This window comes from Melitaea cinxia, chromosome 15 (genome assembly GCF_905220565.1).
Source record: "Melitaea cinxia chromosome 15, ilMelCinx1.1, whole genome shotgun sequence".
In the NCBI taxonomy this organism is placed as follows: Eukaryota; Metazoa; Arthropoda; class Insecta; order Lepidoptera; family Nymphalidae; genus Melitaea; species Melitaea cinxia.
Window position 1 is genome coordinate 12265830 of NC_059408.1, and position 19213 is coordinate 12285042.

At 38.8% G+C, this 19213-nt stretch overlaps 1 protein-coding gene across 1 annotated transcript in view; it reads left to right on the forward strand.

Moving 5' to 3' along the window:
• Positions 1 to 18731, forward strand: part of LOC123660175 (ATPase family AAA domain-containing protein 2-like) — a 29383-nt gene extending 10652 nt beyond the window's left edge. Inside the window, exons 9-28 of the mRNA XM_045595277.1 lie at positions 1052 to 1162; positions 2262 to 2342; positions 2420 to 2513; positions 2985 to 3078; positions 3493 to 3771; positions 4009 to 4145; positions 5400 to 5611; positions 6202 to 6308; positions 10262 to 10440; positions 11237 to 11408; positions 12197 to 12379; positions 13469 to 13625; positions 14025 to 14191; positions 14561 to 14708; positions 15218 to 15248; positions 16210 to 16426; positions 16705 to 16845; positions 16971 to 17158; positions 17721 to 17797; positions 18230 to 18731. Coding sequence (XP_045451233.1) covers positions 1052 to 1162; positions 2262 to 2342; positions 2420 to 2513; positions 2985 to 3078; positions 3493 to 3771; positions 4009 to 4145; positions 5400 to 5611; positions 6202 to 6308; positions 10262 to 10440; positions 11237 to 11408; positions 12197 to 12379; positions 13469 to 13625; positions 14025 to 14191; positions 14561 to 14708; positions 15218 to 15248; positions 16210 to 16426; positions 16705 to 16845; positions 16971 to 17158; positions 17721 to 17797; positions 18230 to 18444 — 2990 coding nt within the window. The 3' untranslated portion in view covers positions 18445 to 18731. The remainder of the gene's footprint in view (positions 1 to 1051; positions 1163 to 2261; positions 2343 to 2419; positions 2514 to 2984; positions 3079 to 3492; positions 3772 to 4008; positions 4146 to 5399; positions 5612 to 6201; positions 6309 to 10261; positions 10441 to 11236; positions 11409 to 12196; positions 12380 to 13468; positions 13626 to 14024; positions 14192 to 14560; positions 14709 to 15217; positions 15249 to 16209; positions 16427 to 16704; positions 16846 to 16970; positions 17159 to 17720; positions 17798 to 18229) is intronic.
• Positions 18732 to 19213: the final 482 nt, after the last annotated feature.

Below are 19213 nucleotides of genomic sequence, written 5' to 3' on the forward strand. Positions count from 1 at the left end.
AACGAAACGAAAGTTATGTTTAACAAATAAGTCATACTGAGAACGGTATCGGTCGTTGTTACCCTTCCCGAAATTGTTTAGCATTATGTCCAGCGAGGCCACACTATCAAACTAAACTACCCACCATTAAACTAGACCGAAACAACATCGAAATGAAAGCCTATCGGAGGATACGGTTGGGCTGAGCAATTTTTGACAGGCTTCGTCGAGGCTTCACTTCGAAAATTCCGCAATGTTTGAAAACAAAAGTCTTCAGCAATGCGTTCCGCCTCTTTGAAGTGCCGTGACGTGGACACTGTCGAAGGGACCAGTCTAGAAGCTTAAAAGTAGCTTAACGTGCAATAGAACGGGCTATGCTTGAGGGTCTTTCTCAAAGATAGGGTCAGAAATGAGACTATCCGCGAGAGAACGAAAGTAACCGATATAGCCCATAGAATTAGCAAGTTGGATTGGCAGTGTGCTGGACATCTTGTATCGCAGGACCGATGGCTACTGGAGCAGAGTTGTCCTAGAGTGAAGACCGCGTGTTGGTAAACGTAGTGTGGGACGACCTCCAGTCCGCTGGACTGACGATCTACGTAAGATTTTCGGTAGAGGCTGGATAAGGATTGCGGGAAGCTGGGATGTTTTGTTATCGTATATTGTTGTTATTTATCTATTACAATTTTATTTTTGTAACTTTGTAATAATGGTTAAAATTGTGTATATTTGTTAATTTGTAGGTATTTACTATATTAACTTCTCCTTTGATGCTTGTTTACATAAAGTTTAAAAACACTTTATTCTCCGTAGAATTCAGAACGAAATTGCCGGTAAGTCACGGGATTTTTGTTTTGAGTAGTAAAATTCACGATTCGCGAAAAAAAAATATCGCGATTTTTATTTTGAAACTCCCGATATTTCGGCATCGTTGCAGGCGGCATCGTCGAGGGTCTGCAGTTATAAAGTAAAAATCGTTATAAGTCTCGTGAAATAAAAAATGTTCATAGTGATCTTGAAATTAAAAATTTAAGCGTAACAAACTTAACAAAAAAAATATAATGATTGTCAGCGTCGTCGTCGTCGTCGTCGGAGTCGGGCAGCTCGCTGCGTCCGCGGCGCTCGTGCCGCACGCGCGCGCCGCCCGCCTTCGTGCAGCTGCCGCCCGACGCGCGCCCGCGAGGTAACTACTGACTACTGACTACTGACTACTGACTACTAACTACTACTGCCGTCGGAGTCGGGCAGCTCGCTGCGTCCGCGGCGCTCGTGCCGCACGCGCGCGCCGCCCGCCTTCGTGCAGCTGCCGCCCGACGCGCGCCCGCGAGGTAACTACTGACTACTGACTACTGACTACTGACTACTAACTACTACTGCCGTCGGAGTCGGGCAGCTCGCTGCGTCCGCGGCGCTCGTGCCGCACGCGCGCGCCGCCCGCCTTCGTGCAGCTGCCGCCCAACGCGCGCCCGCGAGGTAACTACTGACTACTGACTACTGACTACTGACTACTGACTACTGACTACTGACTACTGACTACTGACTACTGACTACTAACTACTAACTACTACTGCCGTCGGAGTCGGGCAGCTCGCTGCGTCCGCGGCGCTCGTGCTGCACGCGCGAGCCGCCCGCCTTCGTGCAGCTGCCGCCCGACGCGCGCCCGCGAGGTAACTACTGACTACTGACTACTGACTACTGACTACTGACTACTGACTACTGACTACTAACTACTAACTACTACTGCCGTCGGAGTCGGGCAGCTCGCTGCGTCCGCGGCGCTCGTGCTGCACGCGCGAGCCGCCCGCCTTCGTGCAGCTGCCGCCCGACGCGCGCCCGCGAGGTAACTACTGACTACTGACTACTGACTACTGACTACTGACTACTGACTACTAACTACTAACTACTACTGCCGTCGGAGTCGGGCAGCTCGCTGCGTCCGCGGCGCTCGTGCTGCACGCGCGAGCCGCCCGCCTTCGTGCAGCTGCCGCCCGACGCGCGCCCGCGAGGTAACTACTGACTACTGACTACTACTACTGCCGTCGGAGTCGGGCAGCTCGCTGCGTCCGCGGCGCTCTTGCCGCACGCGCGCGCCGTCCGCCTTTGACGGCGAGAATGGTTCCCATGTGCGGAAATTAAACCTACAACAGCCGCAATTCAGCGCTATGACCGTTGCGCAAACGCGTCGTCAACAATATTTCTAACGTATAGAACTGACAAAATTACCGTCTCAGACTAAACTTGTGGTAATTGTCAATGATTTACATATCAAATATTTGTTTCAGGCAAAACATTCACGTTAAGAAAAAAACCTTATAGTTTGAGGGAGAGGAAACCAAAGTTACTACGTAGGAAAACAATAAGATGTAAGCAATTTAAGTCTATTAATGGTTTATATTTACATATAGTTCCTTTTTTAATAACATCTCTCTTAATATTTCAGCTCAATCGCCTTCAAGTAGCAGCACGAGTAGTACATCTAGTTCAGATACAGAGGAAGATCTTAATGTGTCTATGAAGAACAAGACTAAAGGGAGGTAAGGAAATTGTAAACTGATTGTATATTATTTACATATGGAGTAGTATAAGGAAGAGATAAGAACGTGTATAAAAGACTTTAGTAAAATTAAAAATATCGATCCATAATGTAATTTTTTTAGAACTTTAAATTGTAATTCTACTTTCTTGTATCAGACAATAATTTATTTATTTATTTCTAAACGATTTTCCATAGATATAAACATAGAGACAATAAGTGCAAGTAATTGAAGGTTTTTTTTTTGTATTTATCATGAAAATTCTACTAAGCTTCTATTTTTATTTTAGAATGAGTGGTGTTTAAATAGTGTTGGATATATAGTTAACCATCTTAAGTAACCCATCATATTTACCTACAGGGGGTTGGTAAGATAAATTAAACAATGATGAATTAACCTGTAAAGACAGGTTTGATTGCTACTGTTGAATAGCTTTTTAGTAAATTGAAAAAAACTTGTTAATACTTTCAGACAAAAATCCAAATCAATGGATGATAAGAAAACTGACAGAGCTTTAAGAGACATACAACCAATAGAAGTAGATGGCAGTGTCAGATTTTCATCAGTAAGTTTGTGGACATGATTTTAATATATTTTGCAATGATAACTAAAGTTTTAGATTGTCAGAGTATTGGCAATGTGTGACTATTCTTTAGCGATAATGATATTCGTAATCAGATGTAATAACCCGGTACATAAAGTCAGCAATTCATATGATAGTAATATACTTATGCGGCTTACTGTCAGTCATATCTATAAACTATTATATTATTATATAATATAGAATCTCACGCAGATTTATTATATATTAAATACAAACATAGTAAATAAAATTTATAAATAAATAAAATTGCGGGAGAATAGAGAAGAAAATAGAAAAAGATGTCGCTACATTGTGAAAAACAATTAGTTTATTTAATTATTTGTATTAAAGCACTACGAAGAGGAACAGACTAAATAATTTTACTGTATCTTTTAGGTTGGAGGTTTAGAAGAACACGTAAAATGTCTCCGTGAAATGGTAATATTCCCACTGATGTATCCAGAACTATTTGAAAAGTTCAAAACTCGGCCAGCCAAAGGGGTTCTTTTTCATGGACCACCCGGTACAGGGAAGACGTTACTAGCCAGAGCGTTAGCTAATGAATGTCAGTTAATTAGTGGAAGGAAAGTGGCTTTCTTCATGAGGAAAGGTGCAGACTGCTTGAAGAAATGGGTGGGAGAGAGCGAGCGGCATTTGAAGTTGCTGTTTCAACAGGTAACTATTATAATATTTGTTAATTGATGTTACTGGATTTTGTTAATAATACTATAATATGGATTATTTAGAGACGATTTTATTGTGTCCACTATACAATAAGTAAGGAGTAATAAATAAATATCTCTTTGTCTATCAAATGTGTCTCACAACATTAAAGACAAATTATCACCAAGACTTTATGAATGTGTGGTTCAAGGTTAATATGATAAATAAGTCTTTATGTGTGTTTATCAGGCAAATAAGATGAAGCCTTCCATCATTTTCTTCGACGAGATAGACGCACTGGCACCCGTGAGGAGCGTGCGGCAGGAGCAGGTGCACACCAGCGTCGTGGGCACGTTGTTGGCAGAGATGGACGGCGTGTGCGAGAGGTGAAACGGGTCACTGTATCTATTCTTGTGCGAGAGGTGATACGTTAACTGTATCTATACTTGTGCGAGAGGTGAAACGGGTCACTGTATCTATACTTGTGCGAGAGTTGATACGTTAACCGTATCTATACTTGTGCGAGAGGTGATACGTTAATCGTATCTATACTTGTGCGAGAGTTGATACGTTAACTGTATCTATACTTGTGCGAGAGGTGATACGTTAACCGTATCTATACTTGTGCGAGAGTTGATACGTTAACTGTATCTATACTTGTGCGAGAGGTGATACGTTAACTGTATCTATACTTGTGCGAGAGGTGATACGTTAACTGTATCTATACTTGTGCGAGAGGTGATACGTTAACCGTATCTATACTTGTACGAGAGGTGATACGTAACTATATCTATACGTGTGCGAGACGTGACACGGCTACTGCATCTACGTGTGCGAGAACCATATTTAATAGTTTTTACAAAGTAAAGTAAAAACTATTGTGGCAGCTTAAACAAACAACGAAATAGATTTTTAATGTTTTTAACCGACTTCCAAAAGAAGAGGAGGTTCTCAATTCGACTGTATTTTTTTTTTATGTATGTTACATTAGAACTTTTGACCGGGTGGACCGATTTCGACAATTTTTTTTTTTTAATCTAAAGGTGGTGTGTGTCAATTGGTCCCATTTAAATTTATTTGAGATCTAACAACTACTTTTCGAGTTATATTTAATAATGCGTTTTTACTTGACGCTTTTTTTGTCGACTTACGTTGTATTATACCGCATAACTTTCTACTGGATGTACCAATTTTGATAATTCCTTTTTTGTTGGAAAGGGGATATCTCTACCGTTGGTAGGGGTAGTTGGTAGGGGTTTGGTACCGTGATAAGGAAACCAGGATCTGATAATGGGATCCCAGAGAAATCGAGGGAAACTCTCGAAAATCCGTAATAACTTTTTACTGGGTGTACCGATTTTGATAATTTTTAATTTAATCGAAAGCTAATGTTTATCATGTGGTCATATATAAATTTTATCTAGATCTGATAACTACTTTTTGAGTAATCTTTGATAACGCGTAGTTACTTGACTATTTTTTCGTCGATCTACGTTGTATTACTCTTCGATGTAATTGAAGTCGGTTTTTTTTTCGTTTGCGAGCAAACACAATTATATCTCAAAAATATGCACGATCTTTTTTTCATGTGCAGACCCCCCGAGAAGATTTGTTTTTAAAACCCAATCTGTGATTCCCAGGGGCGAAGTGGTAGTGATAGGGGCAACAAACCGCCTGGACGCCGTGGACCCGGCGCTGCGGCGCGCGGGCCGCTTCGACCGCGAGCTGCACTTCCCGCCGCCGCACGCCGCCGCGCGCCGCGACATCCTGGACATCTACACGCGGGACTGGCAGCCGCGGCCCTGCGGCGACACGCTGGACCACTTAGCGGACATCACTGGCGGATACGGAGGTTACTTGACCGTTTTGTTACTTATCACCTCACCCGAGAGTCGTTGACCTTTTAACTGTCTTCTGTGTTCACTGCTGAAGTTTAAATAACAATATTATATTCAAAAAATTTTCATTTTCATACAAATTTCTTAATTTACGCTACTATGGTAGAATCTTCTTCTAGTTCTTATTACATATCTTTAAAAAAAGTTGAATGAAATCGCAAGTCGTTCTCAAGTAACGTTCAAGTGACTAAGAGAAAGGGGGAATTTTTATTTTCATATATTATTTATTACTACACAAATTCTGTTGTAACATATTTCTTTAAAATATATTTATAATGTAATTGAAGATGTCTCGCTTTGTGACAAAGTACGTCAGTAACCGATACTTTATGTTTATACATATGAATACATACAAACACGTCATATAGAGTGCCATGTGAAGAAGGTGGAGTAAGGATGAGATAAAGTTGACATAATTCTGCTTGTTCCCTTATTTTTGCTCTTGAATTTGACGAGCTGCTAAAGATGCATTAACATAGAGGAAATATTTTCCATTCAAATATATAGTCATTTGTAAGCTAATACATATTTGTGTTCTCTACAGGTTCTGATTTAAAGGCGTTGTGTTCCGAAGCAGTATTAAAAGCGCTCAGAAGGGTGTATCCACAAGTTTACGATAGTGAATATGCTTTAGTTATTGATCCTAAAAATGTAAGTATCATTCAGTTTCATATTCATATTTTAGTAGTCATAGCATTATTTATGTTATGTACCGACTTTTCTATAAATACCGCATTTATAATTTTTGAGTTATTACACACTGACGTAAAACCACCACCTAAATTTAAACGCAATAGTCTGTATCGTAACACCTCTTAAATGTTTTGTATTTAAAAATTAAAGAAAAAGATGATTTAAAAGTTCTTTTTAAGCCTATTTCGAATAAAGGAACTGAGGTAGAGCACAGTAGGATAAAAAATTCTGCTCTGATCACAACTAAATAATACCTACTGCTTTCAAAAGTGTTGTTTTTCTACGGCGAGTGAGGTGACCAGAGTTCCTGGGGGATTGGGGAGGGGGTTTAAAAAAAAAATAATTTGATACTTGTGATTTTTATTAGAAACCATATTAATATCTACGATTTTATTTTTGTGTTACCCCCACATCAGGAATTCTAAACATTTTTGAATATCATATCAAAAATTGACCGCTCCGGCGGGATTCGAACCCGCGTCTCCGACTGACCGTGTCGGCGCTCTAGCCAATTAAGCTATGGAACGATGTACCCGCTGGATCGAAATTTTTGATATGATGATTTTTATATTCGGTTTAAGTGAACCGTGGCGCCGTCTATAGTGAGCTCTTTACAAAAACCCGTAACTATTCAAAGTTTCATATTACAATGAAAATCTTTGACAGGAGACGACACCATGCTATTACTAAATATCTACGATTTTATTTTTTTGTTATCCCCACATTAAATAAATAAATAAATAAAGCCTTTATTCACTGACCAACAAGCACTACACAATTTTAGTTTTTTACTATTTTAGTAACTGGTTCTTTTGTCAGGTTGTCCTTCGACATAGGCCTCCCCTAGTTGCTCCCACACTTTTCTTTCACGAGCTAATCTTCTCCATCCTTTTGGTAGATCGTCATCCCATCTTTTTATTGGACGCCCTCTTTGCCTCTTTGTGCTGTGTGGCTTCGGCACTAAAGAATTTAGCCACCCCCTCTCTTCCCGTGGGTGTCGTAAGAGGCGACTAAGGGATAACAAGGTTCCACAACCACCTTGGAACTTAAGAAGCCGACCGATGGCGGGATAACCATCCAACTGCTGGCTTTGAAATACACAGGCCGAAGACGGGCAGCAGCGTCTTCGGTGCGACAAAGCCAGCCCTGCGGTCACCAACCCGCCTGCCCAGCGTGGTGACTATGGGCAAAACACATGAGTTCACGTTATTTTTGGCGTAAACTTGTGGAGGCCTATGTCCAGCAGTGGACTGTATAGGCTGCAATGATTTGCCTCTTTCCATTTCTAGGGTACCACTCCATAATATTTTTGGTCAATTTTTCCTTATTTGTTCTCATAATATGTCCGATCCAGTTCCATTTCAGTTTTTTAATTGTTTTGCTAATATCACTCACTTTTGTCTTGCTTCTTATTTTAGCGATGGTCCACCGGTCTCGCAGCTTTATATTAAGCATACTTCGTTCCATGTGACGTTGGCAACTTACAAGTTTTGCGTTGTTTTTGTACGTAGCAGGCCAAGTTTGACACCCGTAGGTAAGGCATGGAAGAATGCAGATGTTGTATAATTTGCTTTTTACAGTCATTGGGATTGTTTCGTTTTTAAATATTTCTTTCAAAGACCAATAGCGTTTCCAAGTGTTGCTTATTCTTCTGTCGATCTCCTTTGAATATTGGTCTTTTGTAGATATGATTTGTCCTAGATATACGTATTCGTCGAGATATTCAATAGGCTCTTGCCTTAGTTCTATGTTATGTTTTATCGCATTTGTCATTAGCTTAGTCTTAATTGGATTCATAGATAAGCCTGCCTTCCTGCTTTCTTGGTCCAGTTGATATATCATAGTTTGAAGCATTTCCGGAGTATCAGCAAATAGTACGATATCGTCAGCAAATCTTAGATGGTTTAGGTTGGTTTCATTTACATTTATGCCAAAGTGCTCCCATTCAATATTTCGAAATATATTTTCGAGAACTGCTGTAAATATCTTCGGCGAAAGTGGATCCCCCTGTCTGACGCCTCTTTCGATGGTAAACTCATCTCCTACTCGTTCTAGTTGAATCTTCGCTGTGGAATATTTGTATATTTCTTTTATAATTTATATATATTTACTTTCTATTCCTTGGTTTTCTAGCGTCTTCCAGATGTAGGTGTGACTTAGTGAATCGAAAGCCTTACTGTAATCTATGAATGCCAAATAATAAGTTTTGCCATACTCATTACATTTTTCAATTAACTGTTTGACTACATGAATATGGTCAATGGTTGAAAAATCGAGCGAAAACCCGCCTGTTCTTTTGGTTGATTTGCGTCCAGTTGCTTTGTTATTCTTCCAAGTATAACTTTTGAGAACACTTTATAAATATTAGATGTAAGGCATATCGGTCTGTAGTTGTTAATATTTGTTTTATCTCCTTTTTTATGTAAAAGAATTATCGTCGACTTTGTCCATTGAGTTGGTATTTGTTCGGTAAAGAGAATTTCGTTGAATAAGTAGGTCAAGGGCTTAACAATTGTGGTTATTGTGTCCTTCAATAGCTCATTTGAAATTTTGTCGTCACCAGGTGCTTTACCACTTTTTTGTGTTTGAATAGCTTTAACAACTTCTGCTTCTAGTATGCATGGTATTTCTTCTTCTAATTCAAATCTCTTTTCTTTTATCAGTATATTTTTATTCTTATTTGTGTATAATTCTTTGTAAAATTTTGTTGCCTCTGTAATTATTGACAATCTTCCTGTAATCTGTTGACCAGTTTTCTTTTTTTGACTTTTGATATTAGGTATCCATTGTGTATATTCTTTTAGTTGTTTCAGGCCTTTCCTTATCCCTCCTGTTTTTTCTATCTGTACCTTTAATTTATTTAGTCTTTCTTCTTTACGGTGTCTTCTTATTGATATCTGAATTTTCTTGCTGATGTTCGCTATATTTTGGAAATTATCTTTACGATTCTCCAGTAGTTTTTTTCTCTTCCATTAATTTTTTTGTCTCTACTGCTAATTTATCCCTTTTTTCTATTTTTGTCCGTAATCTATTCACTTCTTTCATTGCTTTTTCTAAAAAATCGTATTTTTCTTGTAAAGTTCTATGCGTCTTAATTTCTAGTAGTGTTTTATTTAATTCATCTAAGTTAGTTTTTGATAACGGAAACGAAGTGCCTATATTTTTATTTGATAAGATATGTTTTCTTGAATTCCTTTTTTCGCATTTTATAATTCCTCTTACCATTCTATGATCTGTATTAAAACTGAAAATATTTACTACGCTGACATCACGGAATATTTGTTTTTCTTTTGATAAAATGAAATCAATTTCGTTCATATGCTTGCCATTTGGAGAAATCCATGTCCACTTTCTCATCTTTCCCTTTTTAAAAAAACTGTTCATTATTTTTAGATTAAACGTAAAACAAAAGTCGATGAGTCGTTGTCCATTATCGTTTCTTTCTCCGCTACTGTATTTTCCTAACACGAATTCGTCTTTGTTTGATTTGCTGCCTGTCTTTGCGTTAAAATCTCCCATCACTATTACGTTTTTATTTATCCCTTGCAGTACTCCAGCTAATTTTTCATAGAATTTTTCTTTTACTATTATCGTATCTTGTTCTGTAGGTGCATAGGTTTGAATAATAGATATCGGTTGTTTGAATCCAGCTAACTGCATATTGAGAACCACAATCCTGTCTGTGTCCACCCCCACATTACGCTTCGCTTAAACCGAATATAAAAATCATCATATCAAAAATTTCGATCCAGCGGGTATATCGTTCCATAGCTTAATTGGCTAGAGCACCGACACGGTCAGTCGGAGACGCGGGTTCGAATCCCGCCGGAGCGGTCAATTTTTGATATGATATTCAAAAATGTTTAGAAACCATATTATATTACCACACTGAATTGACAAAAACGCTCCAGGTGGAGGTGACGGTGGAGGACATGGAGGCGGCGATGGAGGGGCTGGTGGTGGCGGGCGCGCGCGCCGGGCCCGCCCCCGCGCGCCGCCTGCCGCCCTACTGCGAGCCGCTGCTGCGCGCCCAGCTGCGCGCCGCCGCCGCGCTGCTGCCGGAGCCCTTCCCGCCCGCCGGCCTCACCGGGTGAGACCCAAGCTCTTAGCTCACCCCACCGGGGCTCTGTCGCGCCAGACGTAGCGAGACTCCTGGGATCATCATCATTTATCTATGTACTCGTAAATAAACTCGAGACTCGCCTAAAAATATATCACACACAGGTACAGTTATTGTCGGTTTAAAAAAAAAATCGCTTGAGCGATAAATTTATTATCAACTAGCTGTGCCCGCGACTTCGTCCGCGTGTGTTAACAAAATAAGTTATTGTTCAGTTTACAGTGTTATAAAATAAATAAATTTCTAAAATAAAAGTAGCTTAAGTTACTCCTTACTAAATCAGTATCTGCCAGGGAAAATTCTATTAATATTGGTCAAACCGTTTCAGAGATTAGCCTGAACAAACTGACAGACAAAATTGTAAAAAATGTTATTTTGGTACCGTGTATTTCATATGTCATATGCAGTAAAGGTTATTTTTAGTCGACTTCAAAAAAGGAGGACGTTACTCAATTTAACTATATAAATATATTAGTTATAACAAACAGACATTCCAATTTTATTATTTATTTGTATAGATATATCTATAACGACATTACAAGTAAATTGATACAAAATATGTGTAAATAATAATAATAATAAATAACTTTATTGCACACAGTAACATATAACAATTACATAAGTATAAAGCTTAAAGGGAAAAAAAATGACTTCGCATGCAACGGGCGGTCTTATCACTAAATAGTGATCTCTTCCAGAAAACCCACATGTGTAAACCTGTAGCTCGTCGGGGTACGTACCGGCCATAACGCGTTGCCCCCCGCAGGTCGACGGCGACGCCGGCCGCGTCCAACGTGCTGCTGCTGGCGGGCGCGTGCGCGGAGACGCTGCTCGCGCCCGCGCTGCTGGCGCAGCTGGAGCGCGTGCCCGTGCGCGAGCTGAGCGTGGCCGCGCTGCACTCCGCGCTCGCCTACTCGCAGGAGCAGGCGCTCATCTCGGTCAGTGCTCGTAGCGCTCGTCGGCGCAGCTGAAGCGCAATAAATAATATATAAGCGCGAAATTCGATAAACATTCTTATAAATTACTAGTGACCCGCCCCGACTTCGCACGGGTGCAATGCTGATACTAAATATACTACAGAATGTCTTTATAGTATAAAGCTAGCTTATAGCATGTTAACATAATAACAACATGTAAATATGCTTCGTTAGATTACACGTTGTTACAGAATGCGTTGAAGAAATAAGGTTCACTGCTCGTTCTCCATAGGTGATAGCATGATAATTTGTAGCCTATATGTTGACCCGACTTCTTAATAATATTCGTGCCAAATTTGAAGTAAATTCATGCAGTACTTTTTGAGTTTATCCCGGACATACATACAGACAAACAGACAAAAATTCTAAAAACTATATTTTAGCTTCAGTATCGATTGTAGATCACACCCCAAGTATTCTTTAAAAAAAAATATTCAATGTACAGTTTTGACTTTCCTACCATTTTATTATATGTATATATATATATATATATATATATATATATATATATATTTATTACACCCAGACTCAGGGAGGGAATCGAACTCACAACCCTCGTAGCAGAAAGCAGGGTCACTGCAAACTCTGCCAAATGGGCGAGTTCCCTTCTACTATACTACATTTTCGAATCATCGAATTTAACTAATAGGCGATTAAGGGGTATAAATCTAACGGGAGAGCTGATAATTGTTAGTTGATATATTTGAATAATTGCTGCAATAAAACTGAAGCCCCACAACTGTGCGCAGCTGTTCTCGGAGTGCCGGCGCTGCGCGCGCGGCTGCGTGCTGTTCGTGCGCGACGTGGCGGCGGTGTGGCGCGCGCTGGCGGGCGCGGGCGCGGCGCTGCTGCTGCAGCTGTGGCGCGCGCGCGCCGCCGGCGAGCGCACGCTGCTGCTGGCCACCGCGCCGCGCGCCGACCTGCCGCCGCCGGTAGCGCGTCCCTACTGCCTTTCTCTTTACTTACAATTATACGAAAACCGTTATGACCTCAGTTACAATAATACGATAACCGTTATGCCCTCAGTTACAATAATACGAAAACCGTTATGACCTGACCCGTTACTAACTTTTCACTTACTTACTTTACTTCTTACTTATATGTATTATATGTAGTATATTTACTTATTTTTATATCATATAGCTTTTAAACTCCATGCCAATTCTTTATCAACTATTTGTACACTTCCCTACCGCTTCTTATTTTATATGCCCTGTCCTATACCCTAAGGTTGTCTGGAAGAAATCGCTCTTAGCGATAAGACCGCCTTTGTACATCTTTCTTCGTATGTATCCCTTTTTGTAACATTTTTTTGTAGTGTACAATAAAGAGTATTTATTATTATTATTATTATTACTCGAGAACTTAAAACCCTTGACCTATATCGCTTATTGGTATTTAAGCAGAAATTAATGAGAAATTGTTCGCTTCACTCTTTAGCCTGTAATATCCCACTGCTGGGCTTCTTTCCTCATGTAGGAGAAGGATCAGAGTTTAATCCACCACGCTGCTCCAATGCATATGGATATCTATGTCGGATATATTCTCAACTATGAGTAGCGATTGCTATCAGGGGTACATGATAACGACCGGGACCGACAGCTTATTGTGCACTCCGAGGTGTGGTGGAGAGACCAACAAAGACTAACGACCAGACCGGAAATAAATATTTGTATAAATATCCACTCCGAGCAGGAATCGAATCCGCGACCGTTGGTGCTTAGACGCCGCCGACACGGCACATTACACTACAACGGTCGTCATACCAGAGCGGTCGTCGAAAAAATTATTATATATATTGAACTTCATGTTCTTAACTTCGTTTTATATTTTTCTGTATAATTTATTTTCGATACACAACAGTTAAGCATTCATAATAACTGACTGTGGCGCTTATAATTCGCTTTGCACTTTGCGCAAGTTCACATTACAAAAAAAGCTTTTTAAACTGTCTGTATGTCTTTGTTGTGTTGAGTACATTTATGTAATTAGTATGGTAAAAATTTATTTTTTCCCTTCAGCTTCTAGAATTATTCCCACCATACAAAGACTGTCTTTATACGGTACGAGAACCGACTGTCTCTGAAGTTATCAACTTCTTAAAGCCAATTATCACAGAAGCACCATTACAGCCACCGGTAATTGAAAATAATGAACCGCCACCTCCACTACCAAGAGGTAAGTTTTAATTATTTTTCTTAATATAATTATAATATTTTGAATAGTATGATCATTCATTTAGATAGGGCACAGCGGGGTATCTCCTGCACAAAATCTGGAGCAGCCCGTCTGAGGAAGTACCTCGAGCTTATAGAAGATAACACACAGCTAAATAATATTGCGTTGAAGTTGTGTTGTGCTACTGTGGTGAGTAAGATGGCCAGATCTTTTGAAGAGAGTGAATGGTAGGGTCGGCGACGCGCTTGCAATGCTTATGGTGTTGCAGCCGTCTATAGGCTACGGTAATTGCTGCATCATCAGGTGGACTTTACACTTGTTTGCTACCAGAGTTTAAAAAAAAATATATATATAAAATTATCTTGTTGTCTTTCTTTTTATACGTGTATTTGTCGTTAGCTCCACCGCCCCCGCCTCCTCGAGAGAGTAAAGAAGAGATGGCGAGAAGAAAGCGAAAAGAAGATTATCAGCTTAGGGAATTAAGAATATTTCTCCGTGATATTTGTAGAAAGCTGGCTTCGAATAGGCGTTTCTATAAATTTACTAAGCCCGTCGACTTGGAAGAGGTTAGTGACACCCAGTCACATTTATAAAGTGAAGCTATAAAAGTGTGTGGTCCGACACGTGATTGGAGTGTACTAATTAAATTAACATGATATTTAAAAATTAAAATTTTGTAGTACATGAATCAAATTATAATTAATTAAATAAATAAAATAATGAAACTCTAAAATAAACACTTAAATCGACGCTTGAATTTCGTATCTGTCAGATATGCTACTAAGATCTTGGTTCTTTACATCTAAAAGCGTTGTAAAGCATCTCTCTCTAGCATCTTTTCATTGTTTCCCTTATATTGTTTCTTAAAGAGTAAATTCGAACTGTTTATCACTACTGATAGTATAAATATACTATATAATATTTTACTTTGTTAGGTGACGGATTATCTGGACATTATCAAACAGCCTATGGACCTCGAGACTATGATGACGAAGGTAGACATGCACAAATATAATTGCGCCAAGGACTTTCTGGACGATATCGATTTGATATGCGCTAACGCGCTGGAATATAATCCGGACAGGTAATAATTTTAATTTCTCTTTTCTCATACCTTGCTTATTATATAATAAAGTTTTAATTTTTTACCTTTAAAAGCTATTTACTCGTGTCTTCATAATCTCTCTGTATAAATATATACATACATAGTGATATAGAATTTTGACATAATTTGTACTGTTTTAAGTCAAGATTTTATGTCATGAAAATCGTCTATGGTTTATCAAAATGGTGACTTGAATGATGTATTAAAATAATTCTTAAAAGAGATTACACAATTCACATTCAGATTTACACAATTCTAGGGCTTCAGTATTTAAAAAAGGAACGAGTTTCAAAAAAAAAAATACATCATAATAGCCATTTTTTCATTCATCCATCTATTTTTTTTCCACTTATGTCTAATCTTTTAAATGGGTTTAAAAAAATTCACAGCATGTACTACATATATCTAACTTTTCAAATTTTTTATTATAACCATCATTGGTGTGAATTTTCATTTTTCATTCACATTTTTTTTTTCATATTTCCGGGTGCCATTCAAAGGGCTAGAGGGATGTCTAGGTATGAGTGAACCGTATTAATAATGTAGTTGTTGCGAAGAAATGTGAGCATAAATTAAATTTACATCCTCTAACCTTTTGTAGTACATTGTTTTAGAGGTCGGGTAAAATTAATTTAATTAAAATTTAGCATGGAGTTTGTTAACGGTGTTTTATTTTGTTAGCAAGACTGTCTTGATTAGGTTCAGCGTTATTTAAACACTTTGAGTAGATGAAGCCTTCGAGTTTGTAAGTATATTAGTTTTAGTTATTTCGTAATGAATAAATTGCTTGTGAATTGGAATAAATGATGACAAATCGTTTGAAGTTTTGTTGTTTCGTTGCAAGCGCTTGAAATATAGGCTTTTTATATTTTATTTATAGGCTATTAGCATGTTCATTTTGTTTGCAAGTTTTTTATTTTAGTTGAGAAGTGAGTTAATTGTAAAGAATAAAAATTACTTCCGTTTTAACTGTTACAGGCTTCTTTTTTTGACGTTGTTTCGGTCCGATGATTTTCATAAATATACTAAACTGAAAAATCGAAATGACTTTTTGAAAAAGATGAAAAAAAAAAAAAAACATCAATAGTAATAAATAAAAACAGTCAATTTGAAATCTTCCTCTTATTTTTAGGCTATTATAAATATAATGTATATTTCAATCCTCAGAAGAATTGTGTCTTTTTTAAACCGAATATGTACATTATGAATGTCAAAATACTAACATCGCGTTAAGACTGCGCTAAAACGTTACTATACGCTAAAAGTGCTCTATGTGTTTTGATTACATTATTAAGTGCATATCAGATTGGGAAGAGGCATCGATGATTCCGTGAATAGAATGTGTGAACCATTTCCAGATAACCTATAAGTTTGGAACAAAATCTGACGAGCGTAAATTGGTCAAATCAAGAGCTCTCCCCCTATTCTTGCCCTCGACACCTTTACCTCTAAACATGTGAACTATGTATGTGTGTACAGAACGTCGTCAGACAAGCAGATACGCCACGAGGCGTGCTCGCTGCGGGACCACGCGCACGCGCTCATCGACGTGGAGATGGACAGTGACTTCGAGCTCGAGTGTCGCGAGATCGCGCGCCGCAGGAGGGACATGGGCGCCGCCGACAACGACCTGCCCGACTTCATCTACACCGCCTCCAACCTGCGTGAGTGGCTGACTACTTTATTAGCATTATCTGTCACATTGCATTGGTAAAAGTGGCCCATATTAAGCGTCACTAAATTCGACAGTAAAATTAGTCCAATCGTCTTATAATAGGATAACGTTTCGAGGGTATGAAAATATTTTAGCAACTTATTACAAATTTTTCCATGTTGAAATATTAACAAAAACAATTCTGTTACTGGACATTTTAAGAACTTCTAGAAATGTAAATTTGGAGTAATAATATCTATTTATCATAATTGTACGTTATTAAATATCAGTAAACTTTCATCATCACAGAGAGCTTGGAGACTTCCACGAACGATAGCAAAGCGGTGCGAACGCCACAGAATGGTGAAAAGAGCGAGACACATTCGGCAAAGCGCAAACGCAGACGGATGAACGCCTGGTCAAAAGGCTTGGTTGTGAAAAGGCAGAAAACAGCACAGAAAGTTAGTATATCTATAATTTTACGTTAAACTAGTTAAACCGTCTACGTGATAAGTGGACTTTATAAACTGAAATAAATTATAATGGACATTACAGTATATATGAATCATAAAATTTAAAATTTCAGAGCTTTAAGGACTCGAGCATAGCCATAACGGACGAGGAGTCAAAGGAAAACAAGCCTATCACATCGACGCCGCTGCAGATGTCGTGCAGTTCGTCGGGCTCTGACGACGACGCGCCGCTGAGGCGACCGCGCGACTGCGACGAGCTCAACGACCTGCACCATTCGCAGATCAACCACGTGCTCGACAGGTCAGTCTCACCTCACTCTACTCACTGACCGACGTGCACCTCTCGCAGATCAACTACATGCTCGACAGGTCAGTCTCACCTCGCTCTACTCACTAACCGACCTGCACCTCTCACAGATCAACCACATGCTCTACAGGTCAGTCTCATCTCGCTCTACTCACTGACCGACCTTCACCTCTCGCAGATCAATCACATGCTCGACAGGTCAGTCTCATCTCGCTCTACTCACTCACCGACCTTCACCTCTCGCAGATCAACCACATGCTCGACAGGTCAGTCTCATCTCGCTCTACTTCACTGACCGATTTGCACCTCTCGCAGATCAACCACGTGCTCGACAGGTCAGTCTCACCTCGCTCTACTCTCTGACCGACCTGCACCTCGCAGATCAACCATATGCTAGACAGGTCAGTCTTACCTCGTTCTACTCACTAGACTGTACGAGATGGTAAACGAATATATCAAGTATTGTGAAAAGAAACCTTGATTTATATTTGCATAAAGCAAAACAATAATTGTTTAATATTTTACAGTAAACTTTTTTATTTATTTTTATTTATAGTCCTGCAAAAACGGAGAAGGCACCAACAAAGACAACACCAAAGAAACGAAACTCAGGTCACGAGGCCACTAGCGCAGGTAAACGGTCATTTTGCTATAGTAATATATTATAGGGTTTTATTAAGTCATCCAATATCTTTATCCATACGTAATGGATAGTTAGTATGTTCAAAAAATATTTAAAGAGCGTTCACTTGTGCTAAAGCAATATGTAATAAATTAATATTCACGTCACACCAATGTACACCTTGAACTAATTGTCTGTACTTTTTGATTTAAACAAATAAAGTAGGTTTTTTTTTCACTTAGAGTTCATCAAATTCATATTAGCTAATCTATTTACGAGTATATAGAAAAAACAAAAAAAAAAAACTGACATGTGTATGTATAATCTCAATAATGTTTCCTATACGTCTTAAGGTTGATTGGTAGGTAAAGCTGCATGTATAGCTTTAAATTCGTATTTCGTATAACAAAGTGAAATAAATAAATAATCCGATTCTTTTTCAGACGCAGAGAAAGTAGTGATAAATAAGACTGAGCTAGAAAACATACTGTATAAGAATGCGAAGGCGCTACGCGGGATCGGTTTAGAGGCATTATTGGATTTATACACACAGCTGGCTGGTGCTGTGAGGGCACAGATGAACGCCACCGACCGCACTCGCTTACCTCAAGATATACAAGTAATCGTGACGCGTTACCTACAGCTGGCGCGCAAGTGACGGCCTCACTCGCCAGCCTTCCGTCAAACTTATTACCACACCGACCGACTTCAAACCTTATAAGTATTTAAACTTTCACTAAGAACACTTAATTTTATAAATAGCGCGATTGTCCTTTTAAACATTATTGACCTACTGGTGACGTTACAGAAGCCAAGGTCATGGGATAATGTAAATAGACGTTAATTAATTCGGTAATCCATAATATTTTGCGCTCGTATTTGTACAATTTGAGACTAAACACCACTTATACACCTTAGGAATGATTTCATTTCAGAGGATTCATTCAAAAAGCTGTCATAAAAGTGATATCATAACTGCCACCATAACATCATCGAGCGCTTAGACGGATAATTTAAAAGACGATTAAAAATATAAAATGTAATTATGTGATAACGTCTTTTGCAACAACAATTTTTTAGATTGCTTTAGGCCTGTAAAAGTATTAAAATACCGTTTCTGAAAATTAGTCATCAACCCAATTAGAGGTAATGTATAAATAACATCCCGTTTTGAAGTTGGTTCAATATAAGTGCTGACAATATTTTCTCAACTCATATTCCTAACCAGAATTTATCTGTACAGTATCCTCCCTTTAAAACTGTAGATGCATAATGTGAACGTAGACGTTTCTTTCAGTTCAATAAAAAAAATATACAAATTATTCGGTTGAGCCGTATGAGTAAAATAATAAAAAAAAAAACATACTAATTATGACGTTACGTTATGCATCTATGGTAACTCATTAATAGCCTAGGATTTTAACTTT